The sequence below is a fragment of the Sebastes fasciatus genome, chromosome 8, assembly GCF_043250625.1.
Source record: "Sebastes fasciatus isolate fSebFas1 chromosome 8, fSebFas1.pri, whole genome shotgun sequence".
In the NCBI taxonomy this organism is placed as follows: domain Eukaryota; kingdom Metazoa; phylum Chordata; class Actinopteri; order Perciformes; family Sebastidae; genus Sebastes; species Sebastes fasciatus.
The window spans coordinates 12,628,436-12,639,132 of NC_133802.1; the positions used below are offsets into that span (position 1 = coordinate 12,628,436).

General features: G+C 41.9%; 1 protein-coding gene across 1 annotated transcript; it reads left to right on the top strand.

The window, feature by feature from the left end:
- Positions 1 to 5,359: 5,359 nt before the first annotated feature.
- emilin3a (elastin microfibril interfacer 3a) lies at positions 5,360 to 9,447 on the top strand. Its single transcript, XM_074642735.1, has 4 exons — positions 5,360 to 5,693; positions 5,864 to 5,983; positions 6,109 to 6,719; positions 6,957 to 9,447. The coding sequence occupies exons 1-4, from the start codon at positions 5,542 to 5,544 to the stop codon at positions 8,915 to 8,917; spliced, it is 2,844 nt and encodes a 947-aa protein (XP_074498836.1). The 5' UTR covers positions 5,360 to 5,541; the 3' UTR covers positions 8,918 to 9,447.
- The last annotated feature ends 1,250 nt before the right edge of the window (positions 9,448 to 10,697 follow it).

The following is a 10,697-nucleotide window of genomic DNA, read 5'->3' on the forward strand; positions in this document are numbered from 1 at the left end:
GCTCCGCGAAGAGAGGACCCGCTCCCTATGTAGATATTAACGGCTCATTTTAAGCCAACAAAAACACAACGATTCTTAGTTTAAGATGATTATACACTCAAGAAAATATTCCATTTCTGCCAATAGATCCCCTGAAATGCTACACACTGTTCCTTTAAGTAAGATATTACATGCAGGACTTTTAACAGGGTATTTTTACACTGTAATGCTATTTTTACTTAATTAAAATAACTGAATTATTCTTCCACCACTGATTGAAACTAACAGATGGAAAAACTGCCAACTGTACAACAGTTTATATTACAGGGATGGATAAAAAAAAGGTGCAATATGCTACAGAACCTCCACTGTAGTACAAAAACTACTATAGCTATCCATCTGTCCAACATCTATATATGTATAGACTACAAACATACATTGTGGAAGGAATTTCAATGCAATTCTAAACACTATCCAGTGTTTTCTACAGTTTGTTCAGGCATCCAGGAGGCCCCGTTTCCACCACTTTGTTACAATCAATTTGATTTTTAGAAAATGTACATATTTTGATTTCAATACAACACCAAGTATAATACTGTGTTACTGCGTGATTTAGGTCTATTACATTTATTTCTGAAACTAAGTTCAACATTTATAAGAAAGAAAAGGGTTAGAGCCGACTATCCTTACAGAGTCGTGTGTGTGTGTGCGTATGTGTGTGTGTGCGTGTGTGTGTGTGTGTGTGTGTGTGTGTGTGTGTGTGTGTGTGTGTGTGTGTGTGTGTGTTGGCTGTCTCCAGATGTGTACACACTGCCATGAGTCTGGCAACAGCAAACACACTGAACTTCTTGGCTAACGTGTGAAGTGTGCCGCGACCTCTGGCTCCCCATGTGGCCACCAAATTATGTTTGTCCAGGCCAACATTTGTCTTATTTAATGACTAAATTCTTAAGATGGTGACGCCTCGGAATGAAATCTTTTTCACAAGTACCAAAAGAAAAAAAAGATTCACTCAAAAACATCCTAAACTAAAACAAAGCAATCTTACATAAAAGGGTACAAAAAAAGCATTGACCAGTGGGTGCACCGCCACAGGAAACAAGGTTGAGGTTTGTGAAGTGTTGAGACCAATTACTCTTGTTTGTTCTTTTACATGGCTGTGAACATACAGAGCGGATATAGGCTACTCTAAAACAAACAAACAATGCTGCAAATTAGACACGACACTTTCTAAACCTGCATTTGCAACATTTCCTCTTGAACTGAAACAGTTAATGTGATGAATAAAAGCTGCATGGACTATTTTCTAATGTTCAATGTCAGGTTACAGCCATTGATAAATTAAAACATGCAGTATTCAGAAACTTATATAATAAGCTGACAGAAAATAAGTGAAGCGATTTGGGTCATACAGTGTTAAGAATAAGGTTTGATCGGGCCGATAGTGTTGGTTCGGTTCACTTCAGTGCATGAAGAAACTATAAAAAATGTATAAACTTTTCATACTCTTTAGATCATGCTCCAGCTCGCCTGTTATTCCATGCAAGTTAAAACAAATGCTAAAAAAAATGCAAATATTATATGAGCCAGCACTGTTTGATTGGGAAAGCACTGCCAAAAGCCACACAGTCCAATAACGCACTGACTTTGATGAAAACTAAAGACACACATAAGGAGATTTACAGGCCTGCTCAGAATTTGGACTGCTAGTGTTAAAACTAAACAGACACCACAAGAAATAGGGAAGGGATAAACACAAATGCAAGTACCCATATGTTGCACAGAGTTTCACAGATGGTGTTCTCCACTTTTTTCACTCAAGCAAATTTGGCCTCACCCTGTCTATAATGTGGCGATGACGAGAAGTCCGTGCTTAACAGCTTCAGCCTGACGTATGCGTTGTGACGGGCAGGTGAGTGGAAGCTAAAACAGCTGTAATGTGTGATGCCATTCAAGGAAAACTCTAGGTGGAGTCGCCACCGGCCCGGCAGAATAAAGCTGCACTTGTTTCGCAGCACCAGAAAGTCCGAGTCTGGATGCTGTGTGCTCTGCAACATGTTTCACATGATACAATGAGAGCTTGTTTACAAATCAGGAGGGTAAAAGGGCTCACGGAGTATATGTAACACACACTGTTGTGTATCTGCACTAAACAGGGTGTTTCCAGGTATAAGAGGTGGGACATGGTACAAACAGGATGCAGGAAATTGGCCTGCTTCTGAGAAAGGGGGTCAATCAAAAGCTCCCTGCACAATAATGGACACAGTGTTGCCCTTGTTCAAAATAAGGTCATGTTACAATGGTCACAGCAAAACATGTTTTAAGAATGACTGACATTAATGGTCTGTACATATAATCAGTGGTAGAAGGACTCAGATCTTCCATTACATGTAAAAGTCCTTCATTCAAATCCTACTTATGAAAAAGTACATTATCAGCCACAAGCACTTAAAATATCAAAAGTATAAAAAAAACTGTTAATACTGACGCATCAATGCGTAAGCAGCATTTTACTGTTGTCGCTGCTCGGGGTGGAGATAGTTTTATGTACTTTATATACTGTCAGATAGTCAGTCCAGTGGTTCCCAACCTAGGGGTCCAGCCCTTCCAAACGGTCATAAGATAAGTCTGAGGGGTCACAAGATGATTAATAGGAGAGGAAATTAGAAAAGAAACTCATTTCTGCCACACAAATCTGTATTAATTTTTATTACTTGTATCTAATCTTTAAAATATTGGATGATTTGACCTCTTTAAGGCTCAAACTGTTATTTAAAATAAACCATCTAAGAAGATTAGAGAGGAAATGGAACTGCTAACAACTCATAGAAATCTGAAACGTCACAAGCTTCACACTTCTTTTTTGTAAGTGGTCACAAGTCAAAATGGTTGGGAACCACAGACCTTATCTTTAACAGTGTTTTTGTTTTTGTAGAATCTTATTCTGTAAAGTAACTACAGCTGTCAGATAAATGTAGTGGCGTAAAAAGTACATTTCCCTCTGAAATGTAGTGGAGTAGAAGTATAAAGTACAATAAAATGAAGTAAAGAACAAGCACCTTGAAAGCTGTACTAAATTACAGTACTTGATAAATGTATTTCATTCATTTCCACCACTTCGTATGCTAAAAAACACATAAAACACAGACCTTCAAACTGTCGTTTAGGTGATAAATGGAAACTGTGGTATTTAGTTTGCTCCATCCTCACCCACCTTCCTTCAGACTATCTGCATAATCACAGAAATCCTTGTGAACCATATAATTATAATAAGGTCAATTTTCACCTTGTAAATTAATTACATATAACAGAATAGAAGCACACACTGGAAAGAAATGTGAAGTGTAATTAACAGTTTTAAAGGCCAACAGCAAATGCTTAAAACTGTCACTGTACCAAAGAACAAATTTGAAGGCTTTGATTTTATTCACAGGAGCGTTCAGTTTGCCCTCCAAAAGTTGATCCTGTAAATTCCATATTTCATTGGGCTTTGTTGGAAAATTGTTAAGATCAAATGGGTTTGAGTAATACATGCAGCTTAACTGTGACTCAGTCTCGGTGGCCTGTAAGTGGAAAGTGTTCTAGCTGTGGTACAGTAGAGCTGCCAGGCGTCTCTCTATTCAGGGCGGTGCAGTTATTCAACTCAAAGACTAGTGTTGTGAATGAATGTGTGGGTTTGTGGGGCAAGGCACTCAGAGTTTGGGTGTGTGTATACTGTCACAGCCTTCAACACAGGCTATTTGTTTCTATTTGTTCCTGCTCCTGGAGGTTTGCTGTTAGGTCAGGGTTTAAACTGTGTCTATGTGTGAAGTGAAAGAGCCCAAGATGTTTCACAGATTTCACTTTAGAGACTGCCGAGCCATCACATAACCTCAGATCAGTCATTCTAGCATTAAAATATGTGTGTGGACTCCCGTACAGATCTCATACTATATTATACATTTTGTGTATGCTAGTTACTCAGGTAGTGTACTACATTTTTTAGGTATTTGTACTTGAATTGAGTATTTTATGAAATGTTATTTTATACTTCTACTTCACTACAATTTGGAGGCAACTATTGTACTTTTATTCCACAACATATATTTCCACAACATTATTTATTTATGTATTTACTTTGGAGATTCATATAATCAACTGATGAATTATGATGTATTATATCTTACGGTACCCAGCAGTATACAAGATAGTAGTAAAGTAGTTAAAGTAGCCCCACATTTACCAGCTGTAACATTAGCGATGTACACATGAATGCATCAATAATTATAATCCAATAATATAACAACTATTATTCTGAAATGGGTCATGTATAATGAGTTTTATTTTTGGTACTTTGGGTATAATTTGATGATAATACTTTTGCACTTTTACTTAATTATTTTTTAAATGCAGGATTTTTACTTGTAACAGAGTATTTCTACTTAAGTAAAAGATGAATACTTCTTACACCACTGCACTTTGGGTTCTGCAAAAGTGTGATGGACATTTTTGTTTTGTGATGGACATATATTTTCTTTTATAGACTAAGCAATTAGTCCAAAATATAAGAAAAAGATTAATTGATAACAGTCCTACACTGTATGGCAACTGAATGTATGACATTAATAACTGACATATTCTCTACTGTATGCCATTCTGAGGATGATGATAGAGACTGAATTTAACTGGGGAGAATGGGAGCTTGAAATGGTTAAAGGACGATGCTTTTGTATTGGCCCAAAGGTCAATAATGATGTTATGCTCTTAAGGATCAAACACAATACAGTGTAAGTCTTCTTCATACTCTGAAGAACATATAAATAATTGCTGACTATGTCCACTTGTCATCTTATTATTTATTTCAACTATTACCCTAAAATGTATTCTAAAAATAGACTATTTATGGACAAGGCCTGGTGTTGTACACTCTGGATGTGATGTGCCATTTCCCCTCTGGTTTGCCGTGATGTCACCATGGGAAAATAGCTCATGGGAATTCAGTCTCTGGTCTGATTGGTAGAAGGCAGACTTCTAACTAGATGTATAATAAATACTGTATTTTCTATAAAGTTTAGTACAGAATACCACAGGAATAACACTAAGTGTGAAGGTGCGGGCTCTCTTCCCTCCTCCAGTGTCACTCTGGTGTTACTTTGAGGAGGTTGAGTGGGAGGAGATATGCAGATGGTGCCAGTGGGGCCCTATTAGTGGAGTCTGGAGTCCGCCAAACTCACACTGGACTGTTGTCACTCTAACAGAGTCCACCACACCCACGGCCAGCATCAGGGTCAACATTCACAGGGTGGCATTCTGCTTTATAGCACAGCCAAAACAAGGTCGTACTGCAGAGACTCTTTTTCTGATGGCAATTTTGCAGCCTTTTTTCTGAGTTTGTGTGTTTTGCCATATCTTGTTTTGTCACAGGCATTCAATATTTCCATATCAAGTGAATGAAGTGGAATATTTAGGGTGTCACTTGCCCTTGACGGATGAATACTTTTTTTCTTCTGTGAGATCACCTTTGCCTCCGTTTGAAGACTCCATTCACCAAGCTTTTGACTTTTAAAACACGGATATTCAAGGATGCCTTTTGTGATGGCTGCGAGTCCATTTTTGATCATGACTTTATTTTTGTCACTGGTCGAAACCAAGTTCTACAGACCACTCCAGTTTAACCAGTATAAAGCTGGGCTCAGTCAACACCATGACCAAGGGAAACCCACCAGCAGACACAAGTAAGTTATGTCTCTTTCTCTTTCTTGTGCTTTCAGGAATCATGTCTACATTACTTAAGATCTTAATTTACATTTTACTTTGAGTGACAAAACTTTGTGTTTTTAAAGCTAAATACAAATCACATTTATGTGTCCCACCTCTCTGTCATCTTTCATCTCCTCTCTGAAAGGAACCACTGTGCCTATGTGGTTGAAAAGACAGTGTCCTTCACCGTGCAGGATGGGGCAGCCCCATATGTAAAAGCAGAGTACAACAAGTGTTCCTGGGGTCAAAAATGTCCAGCTCTCCAGTGAGTAAACAACAGCTCTTATTATGACATGTTGATATTTAAAAAAAATGCGATTTACATCACTTCAGGGTACAAAAATTGCAGTCAAGTATACATTCCAACTGATGGTCGGTTGTTCCCCTCAGGTATCGTCTGATGTACAAACCAATCTACAAGGCGGCACATAAAACCGTCACAGAGCTGGAGTGGCGTTGTTGTCCCGGCTACTCTGGTTATGGCTGTATGGAGGGACATCCTGTTTACCAACACCCCATGAGAATGATGCCGCCATTCAAGGGCCCATCAATGAAAGGCCCGCAGTTTAAAGGGCCACAGTTCAAAGGCCCTCAGTACAAAGGCCCCATGTTCAAGGGTCCCATGTTCAAGGGCCCACCTATTAACACTGGTGTGAAGGCCAACCCATGGAGTCAACTCAAAGGACCTCCCACCGGCAGTTTTAACTCTTACCAAATGCACCACTTTGGGCCTCCGAGGACCTCCTCCTATCCAGACACCTCCTTCGAGCCTTATCCACCTCAGCCAGAGCCTATGCCAGAGCACCAGGAACCACATCACACAGAGCACGACCAAGAACATGAGCATGGCCTTGAGCATGAGCATGAGCATGAGCATGAGCATGAACATGAACATGAACATGAACATGAACATGAAATTGAACATAGCCAAGGACCTGAGGAACATATACCAGAGGAAATCCCTCCTCCTCCTTCTCCCTCTGGTGGTGAACAGACTGAAGGTGAAACCATAGGTGTGTCCAAATTCCAAACTATATACTAATTCTAACTGGGTTTGACTATGTAGTGTGTTCACATTGGACAGGGACAAAACTGAGCATACTCACACTTTTTAGATTCACATTGGGCTCTGAAATCTTCATTTATCATCATTGTTTTGAAGCGGATTCACATCAAACCAAAGAATAAACGTGTATTATGTTTGTCCCAATGTTAAAAGCTTTTCTTTCTCTCTTTAGGCCAAGCTCTAGACAGTGAGACAGAGGAGCGAATATATCGAATGGAGGAAGATGTGCAACGTCTAAACCAGGGCCTGGAGACCCTGAGGGGAACTGTGAATGGACTGGAAGAAAGTCTACGAGCCTCGCTGAGAGAGGATGCCAACAGGATGCTGACAGCTCTGCTCTCTGCTGTCCCTGGTCCTGTTCCCGCTCCAGTTGCCGCCTCTGGTCCATCCACTGTAGGGTTTGTAGAGATTCCTGGGGGAGACCCTGAGATAGAGGGGGTTGATGGCAGTCACGTGTTTCCAGGCCTTACAGAACTGAATGGAAATGTAGAGGAGCTCAGGACAGAACTGCAAGCCAAGACAGCAGAGCTGCAGGAGCTCAAAGCAACAGTGATGGGACATGATGGAGCACTGAAGAAGATGTCGAATGGAGCAGGAGTGGTATCAGACTCCAATGGCAATCTTGGGGAAAATGCCCAGAAAGCTATGGAGAACTTAATGGATGCCAAGCTGAGTGCAGCCAGGACAGAAATTCTTGGTGGGTTCGAGAAGCGCGTGGAGAGTGCAGAGGGACGATGCGAGGAGAAAGCAGGGGATTTGCGTCGTCAGTGCCAGAGGGAGCAAGGTGAAAGGCAAGAACAGATGGAGGACGCTCTGGAGGAAAGTAACACAGACTTGAAAACAGAGATGACAAACCTCAAGGCACAGATCCATGGTTTAAAGGCTACAGAGAGCTGCTCTGGAGTGAGTGGACTGGTTGAAAGGGTGCATATGCTGGAAACATCAATGGCAGGCCTCAACCAGTCCCAGGGGCACCTGAGAGTGGAGCTGGGAGGACACAAGGACCACATAGAGGGAATGCTGGAGGGGCGTCTGGTGTATGTGGAGGCCAAGCTCAACCTGACTGGGCAGATTCAAAGCGATGAGTCTGGAAGGATGAATAGTGTCCCAGACAGAGCTGAGACAGGACAGGGTATGGAGGCCAGAATGGAGGGTAAATTGAGTGCTCTGGAAGGACGTTTACTGACGGCTTTGGAGGAGCTGGGTAATGCCACTGCCCCCGCACTACTGGAGGGTCATGCTGTTCCCACTCTGGAGACAGAGCTGGAGTCTCTCAGAGGGAGACTAGAGATCGATGTGGACAGAATGCAGAAGCACCTGAGCAGCCTTGAGATTATGTGCTCCTCTTCCTGTTCCTCACTTCAAAACCCATCTGCCATCCAAGGAGACTCTGCTGCGCCAAGTGCTAACCTGGCAGAGGAGCAGAATGTGAAGGAGGCACTCAACATGCAAGGTGACCGTTTGAGTAGCCTCAACGTCACACTGCAGAACATCCTGAGGCGTCTGACCCTCAGGGACCAGCAGCAGGAACAAGCAGAGGGAGATTATCCCATCGAGGGAGAGCTAACAATCCTCAAGTTCAATGTCCGCTCAGTCAACCGCACCCTCAAAGGCCTCCAGGACTCCCTGGGGACAGTGGTCCACCAGGTGGGCCAAGCCAACAGCTCCTGGCATGAGAGAGAGGCTCGTCTGGCCCAGCAGATAAAGGGTGTGGTGCAGCTGGTTGGACATCAGGCCTCCATGCTCGGGGCAGGTGAGCGCAGACTGACCCGAGTTAAAGGCGAGCTGCAAGTGATGAAGAGGCGGCTAGCTGAGGAGGTGCGGGGCTGCCGGAGCACAGCTATGGGGGTCCAGAAAGAGGTAACTGAGGTTGGAGGGCGTGTTTCCAGTGTGGAAGACCAGTGTAAAGGCCTGAATTCCTTGGCAGAGGACCTGGAAAGAATCAGGGAGGAGTTGGAGAGACAATCGAATGGGCTTCTCGTGCAAGTCAATGGGACTCTCTCCAGCCACGCTCAGCAGCTGTCTGAGCTAAGAGGCGAACTCAGAAACTGCACCTCCCAGGTAGAGCCAACACAACAGAGTTCAGAGCTGGAGCCAGAGCGGAGACGAGGGGACACCTTCACTTTGAATTAGTTCTGTTCATACGGACAATAGATTTAAAAAAAAGAATGAAAAAGGGGATAATACTCTGCAGGTGCAGTGGGGGTCCACTAAAACCCCATCTTATTATCTGAATTGTAAAATACAAAGGTTGTGAACCTGCACTGAAATAAGGATGGATTTAGCTAGCTTACAGTATAAAATGAAAAGATGAATGACAACTAATTCCGACTGCACTAATAACACAGAATCTTGAAATTGAATCATGGAGGTGGTAAAATTAACTCTTTGTTGTAATGGACCATTATTTAGAGCCCCAGTGATTGAGAAAAACAACAGCAAATTGCACCTGTGTTCCTGTACTGTTTCTGTAAAGCTTACAAAAATATTGTATGAATGGTTGTTTTAACAATGTTTACACGTTTAAGTTTTTGTATTGATTTTTCTTATGTCTAGACTAGAAGTATACAAGATATGTTTTTATATGATTTAAGTTCTTGAGCATCTCTTTACGTCATAAAATGTTAACATGTCAAGCTATACACAGTTTATTTTCAAAGTTTTTCAATTCTGACAATCCAATAAACAAGATTATTTACAATTCATGTTTTCTTGGTTAACAGACATGTCGCACAAGAGGTGATAGATACAGAAACGATCCGTGTTTCACTTTAGAGGTAAGAGGTGATGCTGATAAGTGGGGAAACCACAAGAGGGCAATAGAGAAGCATTAATACTGCTGACTGCTGGGCACTAGAGAGGCTTGACTTGACTGAAGCTATGTTCATGCAGAGTATAAATTATAGTCTCCCTTCCAAATATTATGTTCATGAGGACAGCCCTTGCTTGCCAGATGAAAATTACAAATTGGCATTATTGTCAAGGTGAGACAGAAAGGTAAGGAGGACTTCAGTGCAGTTGCCAACATTTCATTCTCTCTCTCTACAAATCTCTACAGCCCAGCTTTCTGAGCACAGTTCTCATTGGACGTTACATTAGGGTGATAGGTGACCTTGCGAATAACCCATGCCTGTTACTGTAGTTCCCGCTCGGCCTCTCCTCTTGGACAAACAACCATTAAAATGACAGCTGTGTGGGAGATGAGTCCACTGCTGTGTAAAAATGATTTAACCCGAGACATGTGGTGAATATTAACTACGGAAATGCCAGGGAGGAAAAGGAGGGCAGGCAGAAAAAATAGACACCAAATGTATGCTGGAGGAGCTGAGTGACGGTGCGATCTCCAGAAATAAATATAAACCTAGGTAATGATGCAGGTTCATGCACACACACACACACAGAAAGTGAGAAGAACAGAGATATGCCACTGCTTCCAGAAGCAACCTTTCACATATAAACTACTTTTCTTCCATTACTTAAAGTGCAATTATAAACATAATTGCCATGAAAGATAAATAACTGAATATAACAAGAGTACTGTCTATAAAACCATACACAAATTAATATTCCATTCTCTCTCTGCTGCACATCAAGAGGCCCACGTTACTTCTGTCATTATTTGTGTTTTCTAATTTCTTTTGTGTATTCCCCCCATGCCTCCTTTAAGTTCACACTTCACACAAGCCCAGTCAACAACACATTAATCGTGTTTGTTTCCAAGTTGACAGAGTGGGCAGTCCAGGGAGGACTCTGATGAATTTGTCTCCTCTGACTCTCAAGAGTCTCTCCACCGCTCACCCATGGATCCGATTATGGTCCCTGCACAACTCGCAGACTGTCACTGGACAAGACATGCACCCAATACACAAGAGACAAAGCTGGCACAAAGACAGAGGACAAAGGATATTTGAGT

Coding starts and splice junctions, on each gene's coding strand:
- emilin3a (XM_074642735.1), top strand. CDS start 5,542: ATGCCTTTTGTGATGGCTGCGAGTCCATTTTTGATCATGACTTTATTT. Junction 5,694..5,863: donor AAACCCACCAGCAGACACAA/GTAAGTTATGTC, acceptor CCTCTCTGAAAG/GAACCACTGTGCCTATGTGG. Junction 5,984..6,108: donor CAAAAATGTCCAGCTCTCCA/GTGAGTAAACAA, acceptor TGTTCCCCTCAG/GTATCGTCTGATGTACAAAC.